The following is a 27,209-nucleotide window of genomic DNA, read 5'->3' as shown; positions in this document are numbered from 1 at the left end:
AAACACAAAACTGTAACTTACTGCTTCCTTAGCATGAGGAAAGACAAGCTATAATTCTGTCATATTCACTGCACAATTATATTGCTTAGATTTCAGTTATTTGTAAAATCAGCATCAATGTTGCAAGGATGCAATCTGACTATTCAAGAGCATGTCTCTCACCTACTTTTCAGCAGGATTTTTTTCCTTCACAAATTGATTCTGCATAAACAAAATTAAGTAGTATTCATACACAGTAATGCTACTGCTGAATTTCTAATGAGAAGCTATAGTGACAGCTACAGTATTGTTTGATTTGCATTTTAGGTACAATACTTCATATATGTATTAATCAACAAGGATAAACAACAGAAGGAGTCCAAATTATGAATCAGAATTATAGTGAGAACTATTGTAACCACAGAAACTGTAGCAAAATGTTTTCAGGGATTGCTGAAACAGAAACATTTCTCTATCACATGTATTTTTTAGTGAGATCATTAACAGAAAAATTGTGAATAAAACCACTGTTTCTATGATTGCAGCTGCATCTACCGGTATGAAAAAATGATTCACATCAAGCCATTTCTTTGGCATTCTAGCAAAATTTCAAAGAATAGAAACTTTCCAGCAAATAAGGAATTCAAACCAGGATCATTAGCTACTATTTCCCTCCCCTGCCCCCAATTTGAGGAGTCTTAACATGTTGTGGAAAACAAATAAGGTGTAAAATCTTTTAAATCACCACTTTTATTAACTGATAGAAATAAGTACAAATTTTCAATTCAGCTGTAATTTCTTTGTAACACTATAAAGTCCTTTCCGAATGGCTACATCGTCAATTCCTGGAAAGAAACAGAAAAGAGCAAGTGAGGAACAACCTTTTTCTTTGTTCCCTTACGTGGGATGGGAATGCTCAGAGCAAATTGTTTAGCCACCCAGCACAGCCAAGTGACCCTGAGGAGTATTATTATAACTGCCTGTGAGGTCAAGGAACAGCAAGGGTGCAATTGTTGCTGTGACAAAGCACAGGCAAAGATACAGTGCCTAGTTCCTGAATAGTTGCCTAGGATATAACATTGAGCAATAAGGCATTTATGTAGCCCCAGAGGAAACAATATTGCCGTAATTTGTGTTAGCTTAAAAAGGTTTAACTGGACTATCTGGAAACAGAAGTTTCTCCTATAAGTCACTTCTCTGCTTCACTGCATAATTTAATCTACAGCAGTTAACCAAATTTTTAGAACATATGACATCTTGATATCCATGTTCCCTGTACTCTTAACAATTACTAGCAAACATACCGAATAAAAACAGAACATTATTCCTGTAATGAGCTCGATAATCAAGTGAAATAACTACTTAAAATGCCCATGATCAATTCTCCCAACTACCTTCTAGATTTTGGGGTACAGCAGCCTAGTCACATACAGCATTTAATCAGTCACTTACCATAATTGCATTTACAATATCATTACTGTTATTCTTTAGGGCACGAACGGCTTTTGCCCGGGAAACATTTGCTTGAGACATAACTAACTCAATGTCTTTCACCTCAACACCAGTCTCATCAACCTGAAGGAAAAAGATAGACAATCTCTCAAGGCATCTGCCAGGCTTTTCTGTTAATCAGGAAAGAGATGCTCTATTACTCTGTAATACTCAAGATTTCACAGTAACTATAAGAACTTCTTAAGAGGCCACGAAATGTATGAACAAAATATAACCTGATGAACCTTACAAATTGTTACATTCTGGTGAACTTAAAAAAAAAAACTCATTTGTTTTCATTTTTTATCTCATTAGTATGGAATGATGAGCTTCCCTGGTCTAGTGAAAAATATACCAAAATAAGAGACATTGTTATAAAATCCAGGGAAAACAAGTAAAGAAAAAGAACAAAATGGAGATTCATTGCTGTATGTAGTATCATACACATCTAGGAACTCCAAATGTAAACATAATTTAATAAACAAAACACAACAGCTTGGCTGACTGAATCCTGCACTGTTACATATAGAGTGTGGCTTGATTAGGAGAGAAGAAAAAGATTATAGAGCAGACTAATAGGTCCACTATGCATACATGTTCACATTTCCAAAGCACTTCCTAGTTTGGGCTTTGCTCCATATCCCAGTCCATGCTAGGCATCTGCTACTAATGGCGGAGAAGAAGTCTATGTGCACTGCAGAGAACAGTCCATTCACATAGCTGGTAGCATACAAGCTGTTATCTAGATACCAGGCAGCTCATCCAACAAGAAAGGAAGCTCAAGAACAATTATACTTATTAGGATCATGCATGGCACACAACGTAGTTAACAAATGGATGCCTCTAGCAAAAATTCACTGAAACTGGAAATAACAACTGGCACTGTTGGTTTTTTTAAATACACAGTACTCCATACAAATGCTGGGGGATACTGAAGGAGAATATTCATAGGTTGTTTCTTTCTGCCTGCCACTTAAACAGAAGGAAATATTTAAAAATGATATTTAAAGGTTCAAAAAGGATTATGAAAAACTCGTAAGAAGTCAAGTGGTATGGCACTTCCCTGGCTGCAAGAACAGAAGTACATGCATACTGTATTTTGAAGTACTACCATGACATAACCTGGAATGAATGATACCACTTGCCTATTGTGGACTTGGACATATAAAGGAAGCTAGATGTTAACAAGAGATGGAGGTCAGCATAGGCTGGCCAGTAGACATATATAAGATACAAAAAAGTATCAGGCTTTTTTTCTCACTGCCATTCCAGTTTGATACCTCTTTTTAGCCTAGTATTACCCGCAGTAAATAATTTTATATCCATAGGTAGGCTCTTCTGATCATACAGGTCTCAGTAGACAAAATTAGCAGCAATGATTTAGCATAAACTACTAGATGCATTTCTTAAAACTTCCTGGAAAGTCCACCTCACACATTAAAGAGTGACGCTTACCTCTTCCTCCTCACTTTCTTCTTGTACAGTAGGAGTCTGTGTGTTTTCCTGAATGTTTGAAATAGCTTCTCCTTGCACTTTGAATTTTTCAGCAGCAGCCAGCTGTGCTTGCTGAGAGAGATCTTCAATCTGGTAGAAATGGATGAGGGGGAAAAAAAAAAACCCCAATGAGATTTTTTTAATTATCTACAATCAGGTAGTTTACAACCGACAATGCTGATGGAATGCCAAGAAAGCAAAATAGAGAACTTTATAAATAGTGATACTGAGAGACGCCAGAGTTTGGAATAAATTCTTCCTATCACAAAACAAATTTAACCCTTCCCGTGAAAGAAACCGTTGATCCAAATGAACCTGTTGTCAGAAAGGTCCTGCAGAGTGAATGTTCTTCGTTTGTTTGAATGGTAAATCCAAAGTTCTAACTGGTAGCAAATCTACTGATAGTTGCAGAAACAAATGGTAAAGACTTCCTTGCTGGGGATTCCTTAAATTCAGTTTACCTTTGCTTCTCCGAAGACTATATAGGTGTCTGACGCAGGACTTTTATATACATCTGGCTTGGTGATGACAAAGAGGATGTTCTTGGATTTCCTGATGGTAACTCTGGTTACACCTGTGACCTGGCGAAGGCCAAGCTTGGACATTGCCTTAGAAACAAAACATAATTGTTCAAGGAAAAGATTTAGACACAGAGTACCTGAGCTAGACTAGTAAATGAATGGCAGGTAATAAGCCACAGTGAGATCACAACACTGGACTTATTGTAAAGGTCCCTTTTCTACAGCAGGTGGCCTGGTTTTCCTTTTGTCATGTGGGAAAAATATCTAACTCGTGGCAAAATTACTCCTAGTATTTTATTTCATTGTTTATTTAATTTATATAGCCATCCACTTCATACCTGTGACTCTGTGTGGCTTACAGTAAAGTAGACAAAAACGATTTAAATATATTATATAAAAGCACATAGCAGCTGAGCTTCATAAAGTAACGGACAACAAAGCCAAGAGGCAGCCTCCATCATACTCTCGGGTTCCAGGCTGGGCATAAACCTAAGTTTTTAGTTTTAAAAAAGCCCAACAGGGTCAGAGCTAAGGAGGAATGAAGTTCCATAGGTTAGGTGCCTTGGATTAAACACCCTCCTCCTGCATCCTGCCAGCTTACACCCCCTCAACTGATGGTACTCAGAGAATGCTCCTCCTGCTGGACTGGACAGGTACAAACAATTGGGGAAAGATAATCCCATAAATTAACACAGTTGTAAAAGGCTTTAAAGGCAATTACCAGCATCTTGAGTTGTGCCCAGAAGCCAATGCAGCTTGAGAAGCACATGCACTGAGAAAACAATGCCATTAACTGCCTGTGCCACTGCATTTTGCATCAGATGAGGCTTCCAATTGTTCCTCAAGGGCTTAATGTAGAGTATATTGCAATAGTAATGATTTGGAGGTCATAAGGGCTATAAGATGGTCAGTGTAATGGAAGACGTACTTTTTACTCTTTGATTAATGTAGAACACTTACATAATCCTTTCCTGAAAGGGAAATAGCATCTCCTGCTCAAAACCCAAAATTAAAAAAAACTCAGATTTTTGTGCTAGTAATGAGGTCAACTATGGCTTATCTCTGTTTCACCTTTTTCTATAAAACAAGGATTGCACTTCAGTGCTTGACTGTTTTTAGAATAAGACTTCCCTGGGCACAAAAATTCCCTGAGGGGAAGCCAACAGACTCAAGAGATGTATTCAAATATATTCCTTTTTGTGGTATTACACAAAAAAATGGGATTTTTGACAAGTTGTGTATAAAAGTTTATCTCATGGACAAGCAGGGGCTTTGCCAAAAAGGAAACAAAGTAATGGGTTCATTGGTATCTTATGCAAAATTAAGAATGTGCTATAAGAAACGACTTGAAGAAAGAGCAACACCACCACGAGTTTTGATGGTTGCAGATTCAGGGGCACCAACAACTTTTGTTGGCTGAATCAAGCAAGCCACTTACCTTCCGTGCTTTCTTTTCACTCCGGCTCTGTTTTGCTTTGCTAACTGGTTCTTCATCTATTTCAGCTGCTGCTGCAAGCTGCCAAGAACACCACATACTTTTTTAAAAAACTGCTGATCATCATGAGAATGTGCACATGCATATCTTCACCAAAAATCCTTCAGATTAAAATACAGGGCCAGAGTTTTGCCAGACAACTCCTAGTTTGTTTAATTACCCCCAGCTTCTTGTACAACTTCAAATACTGAATTGTTATTTCTGTCCCAACTCAGATCAAATGATCTGTGGAGAAGTACATTTATTGGATAGTGTCTCTGTCTTTGGAACTTTCCCTGTGTATTCTTCAGAAGAGAAACAAATTCTGAGTGAAAGTGAGTGAGGTCAGAGAGGATGACAAACATCACAATCCACAACATGGAAGTTCCTCATTTACAGTATTAGCTATAACTACAACACTGAAATGTTAAACAAAGCCAACAAAGGTGGAAAAAGATAATGGAATACAAAGGAAGCAGGGCGTGATGAAAAACCTAAGAATAGCAACAGCTGTATTTCCATATTCTGGAAAAAAAATATACAGCAGAAACAAATTCAAGAAACTGCCTAGTTAGCATCCATTGTAGTTTATCTCTCTAACTTCTGAAATGTTATGTTCTTTGCATGGTTTATTCAAAAGGGAAACACCCACTTTTCAACATATATTACGTGTACAGGATACTCTTCCCCTGGTTTCATGTTTGGAAATTGTAGCATACCAATTTTAGATACATATACATTGTATTCACCATTTCTCTAATTAGTATAGGCAACAAGGATAAAAATTGTGTTATAACCAGGGCATAAATTAGAATGTGCACTAATGTGCAAAACTAATTATTGCAAATCAGGGTATAAAACTTTTTTTTTAAGTTGAGGTCTGCACATTGCCTTTGAACTGTGTATGTTGGAAGATGGATACAATGAAAGCTAGTTGTTAGGACAAAAACTAACAAGTTCCACTGAGCTGATCATAGCTAAAATTTCATAAATCCCACCTCCATTCTAGGTAGGAGGTGATACATGAGAAGAATTGAGATGTAGAATGAGTAAGCATTACCCAAGCCTGCTGGTGATATTGCTAATTTTGACTGGGTAGCTGTTCATTTTTAAAAATATTTCATGTTATTTTTAAAGAGTAGTGGAAAATGTGAGCATCTCAACAGATGGGAGTCCATCAAAGATAGCAATCATCTGACCAGGATATTCAAGAACATCTATTATTAATACAGGAGATAAGTACCTTAGGCAGAAAAGCACAACTGCAGTGTGCCATTGTAACAGTATCAGCTCCTTATGCATTTATAGTAGTTTTCTTGGCATTAATAAAAATCATAATGTGGTGGCTAATTTTCGAGAGTGCCAGGGCTACACCCCCAGGATTTAGGGAGTGGTGTTTACATGCAGCCTACATCTCAAGTTATGTTCACCTGTTGTAATGGATATCTTGAGCATTGTGGTGTTAGATCTTACCTAACTAAATTATGTATTCACAATTGCGGTGTGAGTTTTTTGAGGTTGAAATATACTTACCTTTACAGCCCTGCCCAAGCATATGAAATACAGTTTATGTGTTCTTCTTTCCCTTTCTCACCTGCGCCTGCTGTGTGGTAGCTTGCGTGGAGTCCTGTTCTTCAAGTTCTGGCACTGATTCATCGCTGTCGGATTCTGTTCCAGAACCTACAGAAATCAATATGCATCATTTCTTCCAACTTAGTCTCTTTGGGGTGTGGCAGGCAGGCCCAGGCAAAACATGCAGAGCTTTGCTGCTTGGTTATGAAGAAACCTTCATTCTTTTATTGTGCCAACATTGTGAAAAAATACTTTGAAGCCAGCATACTTCAAAATGTCTGGTAGTAAAAGAACATATCTCCAACATTCTCCATACACATAAAAAAATATATAGACAACTAAATTCTGAAATGGCAGTGATTTAATATAATAGTGGTTTAACTCATGTGGCAATAGGACTTGGAGTTTCTCTTTATTGAAATAAGGTTCCCAGGAAGAACAAGTTTCTTAGAACAAGGTGTTGATCACATTCTCAGGGTAAGGATATTGTTTGATATAACTAGTGCTTAAAAAAAAAAAAAGAACGCGAGTTTCATTCTGGCATAATTTGGCCCATGATTGGAGACTAGAAATATGCTATGGACCTGAACGCTTTTCCTCATTATACATAGATTCCCTTCATTTTCAGAGTTTTTGAGACCTAGGGTTTAGCATGATGTGTACATAGGACAAATAACAGCTAGCCCCAATTAAGGCTGCTTTAAAGTGAATTCAGACATCACACTAATCCATGTTTTAATTATGAGTTATTGTTCAGTGTCCTGAAGCAGCTGGGTACACAGAAGCCAAAGAAATACCTGTTTAGTACATAGTATGTCATTCAGAAGTACGGTTTAAATTTGTTTTGGCAAACTGGTTATCCTGCATCAAAGAACAAAGGAACGTGAGCAAGGGAAAGGAAGATGAAGAAAGACTGCTCAAGTTCCTGGCATCTTTCCAAGGTTTTAAAGCAACCAAATTTAAGAAAGACGTTTGCAAGGACTAAAGTGCACACTAAATGATTATTCTCTTAAAAAGTAAAAGTACTTTTAAATCATGTAATAATTTGCATTTGTAACTTTCAGTGATAACTTCAAGACAATCCTCCCCACCACCATTATATGACTGCCATCTCTGGATGCAAATTTCAGTGAACTGCTAGCTCACATGCCTTAACACCTGTGTGAGTGCAATACAAGAAGGGAATAAATGTGATTACTGACAAGCAAGCATATTCAGGGCAATTTTTCTGGAACAAGCACAACTGATGTCCCCGTCTAATACTACATTAATTCCAGGTGATTCTAAATCCTGACACCTTTACTCCAAATTGCATATGCATGTTATTACATTTAAGTGACTAGAAACTGGACAGAAGCACCAGATTACTCATTTCTACTTCTCTAAGAGACAACACATGAATTTAACACACAGTATATGCAAGTATTTAACAGAGAGCTTCCTATTTATATACACCCATCCCAAATGCAGTTGCAAATATAGACACTGAACAATAAACTGAAGGACATCAACATTAGACCACAAATTCTTCTACAATGAGGGTAAAATATCACCTCATAGCACAGAACGTTTCATGAAATGCAACTGCAATGAACAAAATCTACTAGATATGCAACCACAGGCAAAACATTGGAAACAAAGAAGCAGGCTGAAATGACAGTGTGCCTTTGAAAACAAAGAGGTGATTACGGTTTCTAGGTTAGTTTTCTTCCGGAGGTATCAGCTCAGACAAGGCTTATGACACATCTATTAAGCACACATATCATGCCCAGTGATTCAACGTTCACATTAATAGTGTATGTTCTTAAACATAAATCACGAATCACGGTGTGCGCAACAAACTTCAACTATGATAACTTAATCTAGGTTTATTTTGATTTAGTAAATTTAAAATCCTAAATGGCATTTTTCTAGTCTAACAGTTAAAGCAGAGGGAATTCACACTCCATGCCTGTACATCTAAGTTAGTATTCAGTGAGTGGCCTTTGATATCCATGCACACAGCAAACTGAAGAGGCAAAAATACCCTTGTCATTCTTCAGGAAAGGCTGTCTGACAGGAGGAGGTGGTAAAGGAGCAGTTGCTGGAACCTCAGCAAGGGGCACAGCTGTCTTAGGAGAGAAGTCCACCAGGACTGGCTGCAGAGGTGACTCCTCAACATGTACCTCTGGAGGGATCAAGGGTGGCAGCTCGTCGTCTTCAAAGGTAGTAGAGATAGGGCTGGGGGTAACTTCAGGTGCTAAACCAGGTGCAGGTGCAACAGGGGGTGGCTTGGGAAGCACAGAGGAAGACTCTAGCTTTTTCACAAGGGTAGAAGCAGAGGGTGCGGGAGAAGCTGGCTGAGTGAGGCTGCTTGCAACAGGAGAAGAAACAGAAGGGTCAGCAGGTGCAAGGGGCAAAGGTGCCATTTTCTGGGGAGGCAATGCCTCCCCAGTTGAAATGGAAACCTGGCTCATGTCTAAGGCCGAGACAGTGGAACTAACCGGGACAGGGGGCAATTTGGGGCTAAGAGTTACAGGACTAGAAAATGCTGCTGCAGGGGAAATGGGAGGAGTCACTGCAGAAGACAGAGGCGCAATGCCAGGAGGAGGGATTACAGAGGCTACGAGGTCAGGAGAGGAAAGAGGTTTAGGAAAAGCAGCAGGGGTTCCAGGAATGGTTCCTGCTTCACGCACCTCAGAGGGTCCTGGCTGAGAAACTGCCATTGCTGGGCCTACAGGAGAAGTTATCGGGGCAGGGGCAGCTACTGTCACTGGAACTGAAGCAGTCTCTGCTACAACTATAGGCGACACCTGATGTTCTGGAGGAGGTACTTCAGAAGCTGCTACTGGATGGGAGACAGGTGCCAATGAGCTAGGAGTAAACCCTTCAGCCACAGGAAGGGCTGTGGATCCAGAAATAGGTGCAGGAGTACGGGCAGTAGGGGTTGCAGGACTAGAAGCATACTCTGCCATAGACAAAGAGCTAGAAGCAAGTTCAGAGGTTGAAAATGACTTCATAGCAGATGCTGGTGAGACAAGAGCAGGGCCTACTACAGCCACAAGGCCAGGAACAGCTGCAGGCTGAGAAACAGGTATCCCTGGAGTTACAGAAGCAGACAGTGAAGGAGCAGGAGCTGGTTCCAAAACAGAGGGAACCATCTTGGAGGCAGGTGGTGAAGGGCCTGTGGGAGGCAATATTGGACTGGGAACAGGGGCTGAAAGGAGAGCAGATTCCACAGGGGGTCCTCTAGGAGCCACAGAACTAGGAACAGTTTTCACAGGTTTCCCTTTGGGTAGTCCTGGAACAGAGACTAGTCCTGCTGCTGTAGCAGAAGGGGAAATGGGCTCAGCAACAGGCACTGTAGATTTCATTGGGGGTGATGAAGGAAGCAAAGGTGTAAGAAGAGAGCCTGATGAGGACACAGGATCTGAAGAAATTTCTGAAGGGGAGGCTGGTTTTACAGAAGAAAGTACCGTACTCAGTTCTTTAGACTTGGACACTGCCGTGCCCGGTGAAGCAGAGCCAGAAATAGGAGCTAAAGTGGGACTCCCTGACTGTGAAGAAAGTGGCACAGGACTAGAAGGGCTTACTGGGATTCCAGAAGGGGCTGCAGACCCAGAAGCAGGCTTCATTATTGGACCTGCTCTGGTTATAGCATCAGCAGAATATTCCGAAGGAGAAGAAAGTTTTACAGAGGACTTGGCAGGAGCCACCTGTTTAGAAGCCAGCATTGCCTTGTCTAGAGAAGCAGTTACAGAGTCAGGACCAGGTGCCAAAATAGGAGTTTGTATCTGGGAAGAAATAGACAGTGGACCAGACACAGGGCATACTTCTGGAGCTGCAGGACCAGGTGCCAATTTCACAGCTGGTAGAGAACCAGAAAGAGGTTTGCCAGGAGAACTTTCAGGTAACGATGGTGTAGGAGCAGGCTTGGCTGGGGATGTGATACTGGATTCAGGAGCAGAAGTAGACTTTGCAGGTGGTATTGCAGGAGAAAGCTTTGCAGGAGACAAAGGATCAGCCCCAGAAACCTTAGGAAAGGAAGCTGGGATCTCAAAGCTGGAAATAGGTGCCAAAGGAATCACAGGATGAGATGCAGATTCTGTAGGTGACACTGCAGGACATCCCGGAATTGATACATGCGTTGGAGAAACGATGGGACTGGGAACAGTCATAGAATCAGGAAGAGATGGAACAGAACTGATGGGTAGGGAAGGCTGGCGAGGGGGAAGAGAGGATGAAATGTGAGGCACTGGATCGAGAGCAGGGGTTGCAGTGTTAAGGACAGGAAGTGTTGGTGATAAGGCAGGAGCATCTGCAGAATTTGGAGGGAAAGGAGTTGAACTAGAGGGTGAAGCCACAGTAGTAGTAGCTGGAACTTCAGCGGGGATGGGAGCTGTAGCCATAGGAGGAGATACAGGAACAATTGGGAGAATGAAAGGAGTTGGGACAGGAGATGATGGAACTGGAGAAACTGAGGCTGCAGAAGTTGTCCCTGATGGGCTTATAGGAGATGTCGACGGAGCAGAAGTAAGAGATTCAGAAGAAATTACTGAGGCTGGGGGAGAAGCTAAAGGCTCTAAAGGTAGGGCTACACCAATAGGTGCAACGCCAGCTATAACTGGTGGCTTCACAGGAGGAAGGGTCTGGGGTGGCATAACTGAGTCAGCAGAAGACAAGGCAGCATCAGGAGTGGCTTGTACCAAAGAGACAGAGGTAACCAGTTCTGGTGGAGTAAAGGGACAGAGGCTAGCAAGGGGAGAGTTAGCATCATGGCAGGAAGAGGAAAGGTGGAGGGGGCTATAAATAGAAGAGGTGGAAACAGCTGCTAAAGGAGAAAAAGTAAATCAGCATTGGAAAAAGAACATGTAGGAAGAAAAATTTGGTTATCTATAAAGCCTCCCACATGAAAGCGCTATTTCTTGTAGGGGAGAAATTATTACAGCTGCTTCCAGAAAAAAAACAACAACTTTTTCCTCTCATCCCAAGCAACTTTTCTTGGACGCTTATTAATTTTTAGCCATTATATCATTGGCTTGCTCTTGTGTACTATACTGTATTACTGTTTATTATATAAAATGCTACTATATTTTAGTGTGGTCCAATTTGGCAGCATGCACATTTGATGAATAAAACTGTCTTTGCGGTCATAACACTTCAGACTCAACATTTCCCATGAAGACACACGTAGAATTAAGCACTCAAAAAGAAAAAAGTATAATCTTCTTTGAGTTGAACTCATTTCCTAGTCATTTTAGAGACATACCCATGTAATTCTTTCTTCTGAGATATCACTTTCTCATTCTAGCCATTTCCCACAGTTTCCCACCCAACTTAGTTTTTTTGAGATCAGCCAAAATCAGCTTGATGCTGCCAAACAGCCATGCACACTACTGCCGTATACCATAGCTAAGCTATTCAGGTAGTCGTTGATTAACAACAGCTTAATTCTGCATCTCTTCAAACTTGTATACAGTCTTGAAAAAGTAGATTACAACCGGTCCTTAAAATTATGGCCATTGTAGCATCCTCAGTCATACGATCATGACTTGGGCATTTTGAAACTGGTGGGCATCTACAATGTTCACAGCATCCCATGGTCCTGGTATTGCCATTTGTGGCTCTTAATGGTATACTTTCTTACTGACAAGTCAATGGGGAAGCAGGCAGTAAGCTGCAAGTTGTGGTCATGTGACATCAGGCTTAATTTCCATGGGCAATATGCTTAATGACTGCAGTGGAACTGTATTAGTTGTAAGTTGGGTAGAGTCATGTGAAGTTTCACTTCACCACATTGCTTAGTGCTGGAATTGTCAGTCCCAATTTCAGACATTACATGATGATTAATTGTAGTTGGCACAAATGAATCTTGCCATACATTCAACCCTTTAACATGTGCTAGTAGTCTTTTCTTTCTATCGCTTTCATTTTAAGATAATAAACCTGTTAGTTCAGGAAACAAGTCGCAGCATTGAAGCATTCAATCTTCTAGGGTGCACTGGAATTTGGAAACTTTTGCCATCTATTTTAATGAGGGAAGCCTCTGTGATTTAAAATCAAGTTTACTGCAGAAGCCCCAAATAAGTCAATTCATACTATATCAATGTAAAGCATCCCCATTTCAGGCAAAACATTACAATCTATGAACCCAGGCATTTGATACGCTAAACTAAGGACAGAACTTGAACATAGTTTTGGAGCCTGGCCTTCAAGTGCAGTGATACCAACTACCATCCACTCTCATCAGATTGTATGCCATATTAAAATAATTGTATTAGTCCAACACTATAAATATACTGTTTAAGATGGCATATGTGAACATTAAGAACAAATACCTGATGCTAGAATGGGAGGCTGAGAACAGACTGGAGGTGCTTCAGCAGCACCAGGAAAAGTAGCAGGAATGGCAGATGCTGAATGAGCAAAATCAACAGTTATTAAAAAGCACATCAATAAAACAGGAGCTAGAACAATTGAGAAGACTCTATTCTTTCAGCTCGATCGATACAACCAATAAGACCCCTACAATTAAAGGACTTTGGATCAACTCATGGAAGTTGTGAGGATCCAAGGCTATTAGTTTTGATGGCACTGTAAATGCCTCTGAAGCCAATCTACTGAGAGACAATGGGCTTCCTTCTATAGTTGGTTGATTTTGAAAACAGATTGCCACTTGCCTATGCTTTTATATACTTCACATGCAATAGAAAAGCAAATAATTGCATTAGTCACCCGCAGTCTCTTGGGTGAAATTAATTAGAAAAAAACAGAGGTAACTATATGTGTGTGTGTGTGTGTTTGTGTATGTATTTGTGTGTGTATTTGTTTGATTGCATGGGACAAGAAATCTCTAGTGACTTAAGAGCTCTTTGTATCTTCAAATCTTCCTGTATTTTATTTGACTTATTAATAGAAATATGGCTACTCAACTCATAATGACTCCAGGTGGCTTACACAAGTAAAATCCCAAATACAAAACCCAATATACATTACATTGGATTGGCTTTTCCAAACTAAGGCAAAAAAGGAGAAAGTAGTTTTATGAGGACTTGCAATTTCATTTTAAAAAATAATACAATCAAGAATCTTTTATTCCTTTATCTAGACCAGGGGTCTTCAAACGTGACAGCTTTAAGACTTGTGGACTTCAACTCCCAGATTTCCTCCTCCAGTCATGTTAGCTCAGGAATTCTGGGAGTTGAAGTCCACAAGTCTTAAACTTGCCAAACTTGATATGGACTAATGAGTCAGCTGAGCAAAACCTTTTGATAGTGTAATAACTCTAACAGTGTGAGTTGGGATGACAACAGGGCTGGGATGACATTCAGAATTCAAGGCAAATATAGCGAAGGAGTGATGTAATAGCTAGATTAAGCATGTGCTCAAACTAAATCAGTATGGAAACCAAATCTATGAAACTCAATCCTATTTCATCTTGAAGCTTATGCCTTTTGGCTGCTTGCACTTAAAGCCTGTATCTTAATTCAAAATATTCCAGAAAAAAGGCTGGAATCCACAAGTTGGAAGGGATTAGCCTCAATCTTGTCATAACTGACTGTTTTATAAACTATGAACTCATCTGGTTTTAATCCTATATTTTTCCATTAGGCAAATATAAGGGAGAAGGCAAAAATGCACACTTAATTGCTCCTTAACATCTCATTTAATAAGGAAAACAGTCACATTTAAAACAGGGGTGTCAAACTTAATTTCATTGAGGGCCACACTTGGAGGCCTGGGGTGGGCATGGCCAGTTTGACATCACTCATGTCAGGAGTGCCTTGTGGGGGCCCGAGCACTCTGCCAGCGAAAACAGGCTCCCAGGCTCCGCAGGCTGGTCCTTTGCTATTTCCAGGGTGGCCCCATGGGCCAGATCTAAGCACCCTGCGGGCTGGATCTGGCCCCCAGGCCTTGAGTTTGATACCCCTGCATTAAAAGATTAGTGCTTCATGTCAATTCCTGTGTACCAAATCTTAGCAAAACTGGTGCAGCAGTTATAACACATGATCATAGGAGATTTGAACATATATTCCAAAATAAAGAGTAAAAAAAGTTCTGGAACAAGGTAGCAAAGCAGCCCAGGATACAATCAGAAAGTGATAAGGTTCATTTTAGTAAGTAGAACTATTTCTCCATGAAGGACTGTACATAGCCATGAGTCTAGCATTAATTTGAAAGGATTATTTATTGATGCTTCCACCATTAGAAACATTTTAGAAAAGATTAAGAAACATTTCATCTGACTTTCCAAATAAAATGCCTATTGGAAATGACAGAAGGCAAACCTAGTACTAATAGTCCTGGACTTATGAGTTGCTTAGCAACTATTTGAAAGTACAATGGACTTTCCCCCCCCCAAGGTTTTGAGTCAAGGACACAAAAAGGTACTTGTGACCTGGATTCAAAGTTCCTATGGCTGCCCCATCATGCGATCTCATTTTGACTGCTAGCCTGCATTGCTACTGGCAGTCCTGCAATCACGTGACCATGATTTATTACCCCCCGCCTTTTTTTTGCCAGAAACTGGTATTTACTTCTAGCAAAAATGCCCATTGGGGACAATGGGTTTGCTTAATGACCATGAATTCACTTAATGATTACAGTGATTCCTTTAATGCCTGCTGCAAAACCTGCTTTAACATTGGGTCAGTCATGTGATGATCCATTTAATGATGGGCACAACTTACGGAAGTAATTCCGGGCTTTCGGTTATGACTCAAGGACTATTTGTAACACTTTAGGAAAGGATCAAATACAGTACTGAGCAGCCGAAGAGAGTCGTTGTTTTTTCAAATTTATGTGGTTTAATCAAGAAAGAGGGAGAATCAAATCTAAGGCATCAGATTAAACAGAGCTGGCATTTCAGAAACACTGATGTGTTAACAGTGCTTTTCTTTCATTTTAAGTCAGATGCATGCATGGCAATTCTAGTCTGCTGCTTTAACTTCAAACCTACCTGAACACTCTAAAGCAGTCCCAGCCTGAGAATCCTTGCCTCCTACCTCAGGATTCTTGGCAGCAACTGGTTTGTTCATCGTTTCCATGGGAGCCCCAGGAGCTGGAGCTACAACAATAGTTTTAACCATTCAGAAATCCTACAAGGCCACTATATATGGTTTTTAAGGTCAGCTGCTCAAGTGGAAATATATCCAATCATGCAGAAAGATGTGAGTTAAACTCAGTTGCAAAAGACAAAAAGCACAGGAATAAAAAAAACCACTACAAAAAATGTCAATTTTGTTTATATTAGAAATGAATTTAACAAATCAAATCATCTTTCTAATCAAATTAGTGCCATTTTACTGGCAGATTTGAAGTAATTAAATGCCTATCTTCATGGTTTCCTCAGATTGTGATAAGATGTTTACATGCACTCATTTGAACTCTAAGTTAACAGCAGCTGCTGAATGTTAGTAATGATGCATTAAAAGCCAATCTAGATAAACCCATGGTGCATTAGCAGGCATGAATATAACCACCATAGGAAAAAAGCCAGTAAAGGATAACTTTTAAAAAAAGGACTTGTCAGAAACTGCTTAATATAATATATACTGAAAATCAAAGTAGCTTGTTTAGATTTGAATTGTCAGCTAGAAATCCATTTTGGATTTATAGTATAATGAATTTTTTTCCCCGTACCAGAAACAGGACAGTTTAAAACGGGTCTTTACCAATCTCATAATTACTGGCCAGTTTACAAGCTTTGATAAGTAAATCTGAAGCAATTGGAATATGGTAGAGACAAATTGTGAATGCAGATGGTCCTTGTTTGGTGACTGCCTCACTTAGTGACCATTCTCAGCTAAAATGATTAAAAACTTTAGAACCAATCCTTGCATTTTTACCTTTGCAGATCTGTAAAGCAAAGTGAAGCTGAAGATTATAAGCGGAGTCATAGTTACTTAGCAACTGTTTCGCTTAATAACCAAGTTGCCAGTCCCAACTCTAGTTGCTAAAAAAAAAGACTATTTTTACTGGTAGGTCCCCTAATCCAGTGATCCGCAGCCTTTTGGCACAGGGACCAGTTTCATGGAAGACAATTTTTCCAGACTGGGGAGGGGGAGTAAAGGAGCAGATAACCTAGATCCCACGTGTGCAGTTTTACTCACCTGCTGCTCACCTCCAGCTGCGTGGCCCGGTTCCTACCGGTTCACAGCCTGGGGACCCCTGCCTTTAATCTCTCCCCTGTTCTTAGTACTGGAATGTTCTAGAAATCCTGTTTCCACTATAGGAAAAGGTTCACTGCATCTTTCTCCTATAATGGGAGTCAGATAATTTTCTGGGATAGAAGACCATCTGGGGTTGTGGGCATGGGCCAATAATCCTTGCTGGGAACTATTTTCTGCATTTATTTATTTATTGGCCAAATGATCGTTTTGATGAACTGTAAGTACTGGGCAAGTACTTCTAGAATTAACTGAAGGTTTGATCATGGCCATTCATAGACAGATAGCAGAGAAAATTTCCTTAAAAATATCTTGGTGTGAGATTGGCAAAGAGCTCTTCATTGCTCTCCGGTGCTAAAACTGAAGAGAGGGACAATTCCTACATGCAGAGGGTTTGGTTACATTACCTTGTTGAAGTCCACATGTAGGAAAGGCAAGACCTGGAAATAAAATCTGATGTAGTAGAGCCTCCCTTCATTTGGGGATCAGTAGTAGAAAGCTTCCCATGTGAATTCACGTTTGTAGATTGTAGAAAGTAACTTGGATTCTAAATGTCAACTCATAAAACATATTGTATACGTGTTTTATAGTTGTCAACAGAAAGAAGGGGGGAATTTCAAAGAGTAGGCAGGAATGTGGAATCGAAAGTACATTCCATTCATATTTTCTTCAAAGACTGATTAGATCAGGGGTGTCCAACCTTGGCAACTTTAAGACTTGTGGACTTCAACTCCCAGAATTCCTCAGCCAGCTTTGCTTTGCTGGCTGAGGAATTCTGGGAGTTGAAGTCCACAAGTCTTAAAGTTGCCAAGGTTGGACACCCCTGGATTAGATTAACTGAAGCTTCTATCCTGCAAAAACCTACCTGGAGAGCATGATTGATGACTCTTGGCTATGGACATGTTTTGTTGGATGATACACCCAGAGGGGTGTGGGGAAAAGTAGGGTCAAGGGTGACAGTTAATTACTTACAGTTGGTTGCACCCAGGCAAATGCCGGAATGTTAACTTCTAATAAATCCTCTTTAGTTTTGGTAGTGTGGTTCAAGACTCATGATTTAATTGGAGTAACTGCTGGAATCCTGATGCTACAATAGTATTTTGTAATTATTTCTGGGTTGGCGAGATAAATCTAATCTTCTGGCACATAATTGTCTCCCTTGATTTAGTCTAGTGATGTCCAGAAGCTCTTTTTAAGAAACTGATAGGTTGCCTAGATTGAAGTATGGCATCAGTTTCCTGGCACAGTTGAGTGCTATTAGCAAACTCAGTATAATTCTGTTCTCCAGTTCTGAACTAGTGTCAGGAGCCTGAGTTAATGGGGATGGGGAAGGTATGTAGCAGGTCTTTGGGCCATGTGGAATTAAAGATGTTTACTGCCCATAATTCCTGAGATAGGGAGCATGAGATGAAGATATTTTGCTTTGAGATGATGGGAGCAGGGGTGGGTTTCTACCGGTTCTGTCCACCTCTGTACAGCCGGTAGCTCTGAAGAGCAGTAGACATAGAACCGGTTCTATGTCTGCTGAGGTTTTTGAACATCCGCCCACCCAGGCTCTTACCTGACCTTTATTTCCTGATTTTTTTCAACTTCAGCTGCTGTGTGAGGCACAGCTGCAGTTAAAAAAGCAGGAGAAAAGGGCTTTTTGAAAGGCTGCTTCTCTGTACTCAGCATGCTCGGGAGCGCAGGTGCAGAGAATCACATCATAAATCACCGAACCTTGTCGAACTGATAGTTAACCCTGTCTTATCCCACCCCTGGATGGGAGGTATCAGAACATCCCTTGTTAACTCAACATAATTTGCTTGAAAGTGCTCAGGCTGATCTATTACCTGAGTTCTAAACCTCAGCAGTTGAATTTATCTGATGCCCAGCCCAGAAGTTTGTCTTATTCATAAGCTTTGCTATCTTTTCAGAAGTTCTTTTAGATTGTCTCAGAAGATAGAAGCTTTGAGTTTCCTATTCTTAAACTATTTCTCCTAAGCAATCCAGCCTCCACTCCTGAGGGTGATGTCTCTGATTAATAAAACCTGGTCAGAGAGCGTATTTTCCCTTCCCAAGAGTCACAACCTGAGAGGTGTCTTCACTTTCAGTGGAATTGATAGGTGTCTTTTGACTATGTGGGCTATTTGGTTCTGGAAAGGAAGAAGCCTTTACTTCAGGGAAAGGAAATTTCAATACATTGATACAGGCAATATCTAACCCTGGAGACTGTGAAAATCATAAGTTCCAGGCAGCTGGTTTGGAGGAATTATATGACACCTGTTGGATGGTTTCTTTTCTCTTCTTTGCAAGGGAGATCAGATCTCTTTGGTGTTCAAGATGGTGTCCAAGTGCCATGGGGTATATGCTGGTTGAAATATGCTCTTGACTCTTCGATGGTTTAATCATGATTAATACATCCCTCTTTGCCGGTTCAGTCAAAGGGAACTTGAGTAGCAGGTTAATTACCCAGAGGTACACATGTACTCCCTATGATTTGAAGTTGACTATGATAGTTACTATCTCCTTCATATATATTCTGCGCGCTGACTGGCTAAATGAGAAATTCCCTGATGCTGAAACCCAAGCAATGTGGGATAGATAGATTGGAATGTGTAAATAGACTACCTGTTAAGTCTAGCAAGCCTAGGGCATACTTTTTTTTTTTTAAAGACTCTCTCACTAGCGATCATGTTTTCCATCTGGAACATGCAGTATTTGATCTGGTAAGATATTCTGCTATCCTGTTCTTTTTAGATATTATTAATATAGAGAAGAAACAACAAACTCTCTCACCCATATGATCTCTTAAGAGGCCATATGAGTGAGGGCCTGTGATTTAATGATAGCTTATAACAGCTGTTTGTTGGTCTATGTTACCAAGAAGAAATGACATTCTTGGGAGGAGGGGGCCTGCTAAATATGTTAGATTATCTTTAGGAATGCTGTATGTTATATGAATTCAAAGGCAGAGGCAGTATGTTGGCCACCTCGTTATCTAAAGAAGCAGTATAGATCTGCTGGATCTGGGCACTACTATGTTGGCTTAATTCTCTTGAAAAGATTAAGCATGGACTTAGAAAATTAGAAATCAAACTTCTTATTTGGCCTCATAGAAAGCTCCAAGGAATCTCCAGACACTATACTGCTGACTGCTAGATTCACTGTCCAAAAAAGGACAGTGAAAGCCATGAAAACTAAAGCAAGTAAAAAGAAAAAGTGTCATCAGGGTTATTCTAGCCATATTAGTTTGGAGACATGTCTATCTCCAGAAGAGGCCAGGATCAGGGGAACTGTCTTCCACAGGAAGTGACATCAGAACCCTTTCTAGCTCTCTGGAATCAGGAGGTGTATATCTGTTTCTAATGCCCTTGTTCTAGTGTAGGAGTAGAAAGAGGTACTTGCTGGAACAAGGCCCAGAAGAACAATATCTCTGCTGCCCAGATCACTCTTCACAGAACACTCAGTGGAACTCCAAAGTTCCCCTAAGCTTTCAAATCAGACCTATATTAATAATTCAGCACTGGACAATAAAATGATGATTTTTAGGTTTTATGATAATTGTAAATCCTACGTTTAATTACTGCCACATTACTCTATCAACTAGGTCTCCATCTCTTTTTGTAGCTCTTTGTTTCTTAAATGTTTTAATAAATACATTAACTTATTACAAAAAAGAAATAACAATCCAGTAATGGACAACAGCTCCACGCATGTGTGTATAGAAGCCAAGTCATACTTCATGCAATATCCCTTAAGCTTCCAGCCAGAAATGTGGCAAATAATGAAATCAAATTATTTACTATCCAGCATCCAAAATTCCCTCAAGACATATCACTTGAAACATAATAAAACAGTAGAGTTCAGTTAGTAAATCCAATATAGTAAAAGTAAGCACACAACACAGCCAAACACACTAAAGTATAACCAGCATTTTAAAAAAGCTCATAGCACACAATTCTAATCCATCAAAAATGAGGCACATTCTTTGCCAATCTCATGTATAGCCAGGCACAGTATGCTTAATAAATGCCAATCTGAGATTTTTTGAAAGGGAGGTCCTGATTTCTTTAGTTTAAAAATATGATGGTTATATTTTTCAGAATGAATTAAATATCACTTTTCTTTCCTGAAAAAAAAATCTCAGACATTTACTAGCAATAGCATTTTAAAACATCCCAATTATTCTGTAAGGTCAGTCTGATATAAAGCCAAAATATTAAATGAGCGTCTAACATCCAATGTGTGTTACAATACTAAGACAACCTCTAATATGTCATCTGACAACTCCAAGAAATAACTATGTGAAAAAAAATCTAGTAGCTTAGTTATTGGTATTGTCCGTATAATATACTTTTAAAGGCCCTAATGTTTTTGTGATGTTCTGGATTTAAGCAAATTAACACTCAGCACTTGTGGGGAGTGAAAGGAAAGCTGCTCCAAAATTTCAATGAAAGAGCATTTAGTTCCGGTCTGCAATCATGTAGTTGCTCACTTTAAAAACATTATATCCAATCCCCCAAACATGTACACAGTGGAACTTCGGATCACAACCGTAATCCATTCCACAACTGACTGCACATGTAAAGGCAAAAAAAAAAAAAAAAGTGCAGAAAGGGAAATCATCACACTTGGGAAAATTGCTGCAGCTATGTTTGATTACCACCCAAAGATGTGTTCGCAGCCATATACAAACATTTTCTGAAATTTTTGGTTGTCACCTGATTTGGTTGCGGATGGAAGCAGTCGCGACCCGAGGTTCCACTGTATAATCATTTCTAATGTTTCCCCATAATTCTTATTTAACCATGCAACAGCCCTATAAGGTAAATTTCTATTTTTAATACACTACAGATAAGAGGATGAAATTAGCAGATTATTTCCTTAAGGCTATTGGGCAAACACATGGTAGGATGCAAGGAACTCTCTTCAAAAAGGACACCTATGGGTCTCTATGCTAATGGAGAGTATATTTTAAAGGTAGTTGAATCATCCAAAATACTAACCTGTCTCAGCCTGAGGCTGGGGCAGCTCCTGTTCTGTGGCTGGGACAGTTTCTGTGGCTTCTCCAGGCATTTCTGATAGAAGAGGAACAAAATAAAAGATAGTTATTTTTCCCTATATCTTTTATATTATAAAATTGTAGAATACAATATAGTCTTCATCTGTTGCAGCCACAATATCCAGGCAAACCACTGACACAGAAGAACTTTAGATTTTGTATTAAGATATTAATCCTAAAAAAGCAATGTATTTCTACATTCAATATTTAGTTTTAAAACTAAACGTTTTAAAATATTCAAAAATGCTAATCTATTCTTCATTTTTGTAGTCTTATAACAGCCTTACTATCTCAGTTAAATAGCCAATGCTTATGATCTAGCAACAAAAAATAAGGTCCAATTATTAGTCTGAATTTATTACTGTATACTCTGCCAGTTAGAATAGAATAGAATAGAATGAATGAACTGCAAGGGACCTTCTAGTCCAGTCCCCTGGTCAAGTAGAAGAACCATTTCAGTAAGTGTCTAGACCAGGGGTGTCAAACTCATGCTGTCACGGCTGCGTCAAGTGATGTATTGGGACTTTTTCCCCCTTCACTAAACCAGGCGTGGGAATGGCTAGCACGTGACGCATCCGGCCCATGGATTGGGAGTTTGACAGTCGTGGCCAAAACTCTCTTGAAAACATCCAGGGATGGAGCATTCACAATTTCTGGAGGCAAGCTGTTCCATGGGTTAATTGTCCTCGCTGTTAGGAAGTTTCTCCTTAATTCCAGGTTGCTTCTCTCCTTGATTATTTTCCAACCACTGTTTCTTGTCCTGCCCTCTGGTGCTTTGGAGAATAATTTGACCCACTCTGCTTTGTGGCAGCCCCCCACCCCCAAAGTACTGGAATACTGTTATCACGTCACCCCTAATTATTCTTTTCTTTAGAATAGCCAAACCCAACCCTGCAGCAATTCTTCACATATTTTAGTCTCCAGGTCTTATCTTAGTTGCTCTTCTCTGAACTTTTTCCAGAGTCTCAACAACTTTTTGGTAGTGTGGTGTTCAAAATTGATTGCAGTACTCCAGGTGTGGTCTTACTAGGATTTTTATAAAGTGGTACTAATACTTCACATGAACTTGATTCTACACCTGTTTATACAACCTGGGATTGTATTAGCTTTTTTGGCTGCACCTAACACAAGCATCCATAGCCAAGTTTCATTACTAGATATTGCTCATACTTAAAGAAAAAGCCTTTATACCCACAACTACCCCTTCCCTAATGAAGCTTGGTTCTCATTTAGCAAACCTCCTTGTTTTTAATTCTATCACACCTCCACCAGTGTGTTCCTTCCACATATCTTTTACCAAGCCAACATCCCTTTGCACGCCACTTCAATCAAAAGGACGGGCTGACCAAGGAGGGGAGTTTCAGTATTCTCTCCCTTCCACTAAATATACGATGCCTGCGTGTTGACACTACCGCCACCACCATTATCGCACTTATACCGTCCTGCAAGCTTTATTCCTAATTTTTTTAACAGCAAGCAAATGATGTCCTGTCGCCCTACTTGACCACTTATGCAGAAAATCTAGGCCAGAGGTCTCCAAACTCGGCAACTTTAAAAACGTGTGGATTTCAACTCCCGGAATTCTCCAGCCAGCTTTGCTGGGAGTTGAAGTCCACACCTCTTAAAAGTTGCCAAGTTTGGGGATCCCTGATCTAGGCGGTCGCGAAAGAGTCGACTCCAATTCTGACCACAACCCACCCCGCTTTTCAATTCTTTCAATATTCAGGGAAAAGAAGGGATCGTTTAGCGGAGACCGTCCAGCCACCGACCACAAACTGAACACAAACCAAGAACGTGAAGTTCTCCCCTTTCTAAGATGAAGACCTCCTGCTTTAACTGGAAGCGCCGGAGTCTTCCTTAAGGGGCGGCCGCCTTCTCCCTGGGCGTTCATGAGCGAACATCATTCTTCCGTCCAGGGAGACCCCCAGCCCTCACTCCCAAAGGCCGCCCTGACGCTGCATAATCCAGAGCGAACGGCCCAAGCGGCCTATTCGGAGCCCCCGCCGAATCTTAACTGTCCCAGGCCGCCCCGCCGCCCTCGGACCGTCCCCTTGAGCCACTTCACCGTTTCCCACTGAAGCGGCTCCCCGCCGGCCGGGTTATGGAGCCATGAGAGGCAGATGCCGACGGATACAAGCGGCGAAACTTACCGTACGAGACGACTCGGGCGCAAGATGGCGGAAGAAAGAGAGACAAGAGAGGTGAAGGGAAGCCAACTTCCGGTATGCGTCGGAACAGCTTCCGGGTCCTAAAAGTCTGTTTTATCACGTGCTCTTTCGGCAACGCCTCCTGACTCTTCCGGAAGGTTGTTTGTTAAAACTTCAAACCTTTCAGGGAAAAGTTGGTAGAACTTCCTGGCTCACGGAAGACCAACCCTCACCCCGCCCCCAAACCCTCACCCATTAGTTATCCCAAAGGTTTTTTTTTTGAAGGGGCAACCGGACTTTCTGTTTTTTTCCTCTGAAGACGTTTCGCTTCTTCAGTTCTGACTGGTGGGTTGGAGCTTCTTGGATGAGAAGCGAAACGTCTTCAAAGAAAAAAACCAGTTGCCTCTTGAAAAAAAACATCTTTGGGACAACCATGCCCCTGCATGATTGAGAATCTTCATAGACACGCATCAGTCTGACAGTAGGAAAAATAAAGACGAATTAGTCTGTTCATGAATAGATGGTTCTTAATGTTTGCTTTATTGTGTAGTGTCTATTTACTTATCCAATTTCTACACCACACACCTCACTTAACTGACATAAAGGAGTTTACCATACAAAAGTATAAGCACAGAGATTAAAAACAATGAAAGCCAGGTTAAAAAAATGTTTAAAAAGTTAAAAAAAAATTAAGGAATACTCTCAAGCCACCAAATACCCCCAGGTTTGTCTGTCATTCTTTAGACCTCCATGCTAATTAGCAGAGCCAAGGGTCCTGACAATCTTCCGGAAGGGCAAGAGTGGGGACCATCTCATCTCTGGGGTAAAATGTTCTAAAGGGTGGGAGCATCGGAAGAGGAAAGCTCTCTTCCTGGATGCCACCAGTTGGACTTCTTTAACCAACAAGATACACAATATACCTTCTTGGCTAGGATGGAGCAATGTAATAGGGATGAGATGGTTCATTTCTGAACCAGTTACAGTAGTGATGAGTGCATTGTTGGGAAACTTGAAAGACCAGGTTAAGGATAAATCGTGGAGAAAATCTATATGGTTGCTAAGAGCCCAAAACAACTAGATGATATCAGTCAATTTCCCAAGATTGGGGTTGGCCCTTGATCTGCTAGTTGTAGTTCAAAATCTCTGGTGATGTCGTAGCTGGCTGAAGCTGGGCTACGGTGTCAGAGATGCTTCTCTAGAGAAAGTCAGCAGGGTGCTGCTGGATTTGTGGGAGATATACATATATCTAATACAACTTGCAGTATAGTTATGAGGTTAAGGGGAGAAAAAGCGGAACTTAATATAGTGTTCTCCTTCACTTGAAAGACTTCAATGGGAGTTGTGATCAATTTTGGGAAACCTTATCTTGGTTACAACAGAACCAGATTCAGTTCCCCAGCCTCAGGGATCCAATGGGAGATTCCCTAAGTGGATCCCGTTTTTTTCTTGGCTATGGGATAATTGTACAACAGTGGTGCTGTCAGGTTGTTTCTGATGGACAGATATTACATAAATGTGCTGGCACTAGTCTTTTGTAAGCTGTGTAAAGGATCTACCTCAGTCACTCAATTTCACAAATACTCACCCTTCCTCCCCACTTTTAAAATGCAGCCTTGGAATAAGGAGATATATGTGTGAGATCTAGATGGGAAGCCTGTGGAAAATTGTGTGGAAATGAAACAGTAATGTGGAAAAAATAGTGGGCAAGGTTTTAAGCCTTTGCCTGTTTGCTATTTTAATTTGCTTCTGCTTTTAACACTGGGTCCAGCACCAGCAGAGAAAAACTTAAAGGTTTATGTGAAGTGGGGCAGAATTGATGGAAGATGCTCTTTTTAGCTGTGGAAAGGGAACTTCATGAGGACAGTGGTGACACCCAAGCAGAAAAAAGCCCAAAGGCAACACCAGGCCAGCCATAAAACAAACTTGCATAGGAAAAGAGATTTGATAAAAGGTATTGAAAGAAGCCCCCTAGACAAAAGCCAAGTAATTAAAGCTAGGACCAAATCCCTTACAGAAGAAAGGCCATGCCAAATCAGCAAAACAAATAGAACAAAAGACCCATAGCAGACAGGAGATTGCTACTAAGCAAATATAAGAAATGAAACTAATAATCCAATCAAACCACCCCGCAGAGTTTACCCTCTGATGGAAACCCCCCCCCATAGGATTTCACTCACACACAAAAGGAGGAAAGGTATAAAAATCAGGAGTTTATTACACAAAGCTGGCTAGCCCCGGGAACGCAGACTTCTTGCTATCTCTTGCCTTCCTGAAAATTAAAGCAAACTTTTTTTCAAATAGCTGTCTCTGTCTGTGTCCTTACTCTGAAAGCACTCCCAGCAGGAAAAAAGAACCCTTGGAAGAAAGGCTTTTGAGATCCTTTCAACATAGCTTTACATGTTAACAAGATAAATGTACTTGTACCGCTGAATCATATAATAGGGTGTTTTAATTTTTCTGTGCTCTAAACCAGTGAAAATACAGTCTTTCCTCCCCATTGGCTCTTTTCCAGTCCTCTGGCAGTTCCCCAGTGCTCTAGGATCAAACTTGCATGTTTGGATACAGGAATTAGTTTACAAAGCATGGAGATTCTTTGAAACCTTAAATCTGCATAGCAAGATTTTTTTAAGATCGTCTGCTTGTAAGAAAAGTACCACATGAATCATTTACACAAAACAATGCAATTCTTCAAAGGTTTAGTAGTGTCAAGGTTCCAAGTAATAAATCTCTTTCAATAAGAATTCCGAGACAGGCATAATCCTCGAAGAGCATTTTATTGGGACATATCAAATTGGCACAAACTTGCTGGAAAACCGGCTTGAAGTTCCCATGGGTTTTACACCCAATTAAAAGCAAAACTTTGTTACTCCCCACCCCCATCTCCAGTCACATGGTCCAATCAGCATGTAGTCCAGTTGCTAGGTGACCTGTCTCCACCTTGCGAACACCTGCACCAATGTCCTTGATTCCCAGGGGAAATAATTTTATTTAGGCTACAGTACCCCAGCTATCTCTAAACCCCGCTCCCTGGCCCCTTTGCTCCAGGCTGTCAGCCCTGAAGCAGTGAGAAAAGGAAACCTCCCAAGAGAAAAGCTACAAGGAGAAAATGGCTAGTTAGGCCAGGGTTGACAAGTAGTGCTGCTTTGTGGTAGTCCTGAAGTCACCTGTGCACACTATCCATCCACTGGGATAATTAGTGAAGCAGGTATTTTAGCCAATATCCCAAAGGGTATTGTTCTGTGTGTGCAGACATACATGCTGAACCTTTCAATGTCTAAGACTGCTTCGCAGGGCGGTGTTAGAAAAATATGCAGAGGCCTTGTATAGAATGCCTATTGC

General features: G+C 40.5%; 1 protein-coding gene across 6 annotated transcripts; it reads right to left on the bottom strand.

Annotated features, from left to right (window-relative positions):
- Nucleotides 1-711: 711 nt before the first annotated feature.
- On the bottom strand, nt 712-23,913 carry NACA (nascent polypeptide associated complex subunit alpha). Of its 6 annotated transcripts, none has more exons than XM_026714699.2 (11): nt 23,874-23,913; nt 21,668-21,739; nt 15,470-15,577; nt 12,849-12,926; nt 8,558-11,341; nt 6,554-6,639; nt 4,924-5,001; nt 3,426-3,572; nt 2,926-3,054; nt 1,432-1,554; nt 712-824 (listed from the first exon to the last, which is right to left on the bottom strand). In XM_026714699.2, exons 2-11 carry the CDS (start codon nt 21,735-21,737, stop codon nt 810-812), a joined length of 3,618 nt encoding a protein of 1,205 aa, XP_026570484.2. In that variant the 5' UTR covers nt 21,738-21,739; nt 23,874-23,913; the 3' UTR covers nt 712-809. The 6 variants fall into 6 exon arrangements, with proteins under 6 accessions (XP_026570484.2, XP_026570485.2, XP_087781394.1 ...); XM_026714700.2 differs by having other exon boundaries at nt 8,558-11,338; XM_087925268.1 differs by lacking the exon at nt 8,558-11,341.
- Nucleotides 23,914-27,209: the final 3,296 nt, after the last annotated feature.

The sequence above is a fragment of the Pseudonaja textilis genome, chromosome 2 (assembly GCF_049901715.1).
Source record: "Pseudonaja textilis isolate UNSWEBS1 chromosome 2, rPseTex1.2, whole genome shotgun sequence".
NCBI lineage: Eukaryota > Metazoa > Chordata > Lepidosauria > Squamata > Elapidae > Pseudonaja > Pseudonaja textilis.
This window is presented reverse-complemented; position numbering and strand designations above follow the sequence as displayed.

Bases quoted from the DNA above. Each gene is read 5' to 3' on its own strand.
- NACA (XM_026714699.2), bottom strand. From the start codon at position 21,737: ATGCCTGGAGAAGCCACAGAAACTGTCCCAGCCACAGAACAGGAGCTG. The intron at 12,927-15,469 runs GTAGGTTTGAAG...TTGCTCATTCAG, and splicing joins GACTGCTTTAGAGTGTTCAG to CATCTGCCATTCCTGCTACT. The intron at 3,573-4,923 runs GTAAGTGGCTTG...TTTGTTTCTAAG, and splicing joins GTGAAAAGAAAGCACGGAAG to GCAATGTCCAAGCTTGGCCT.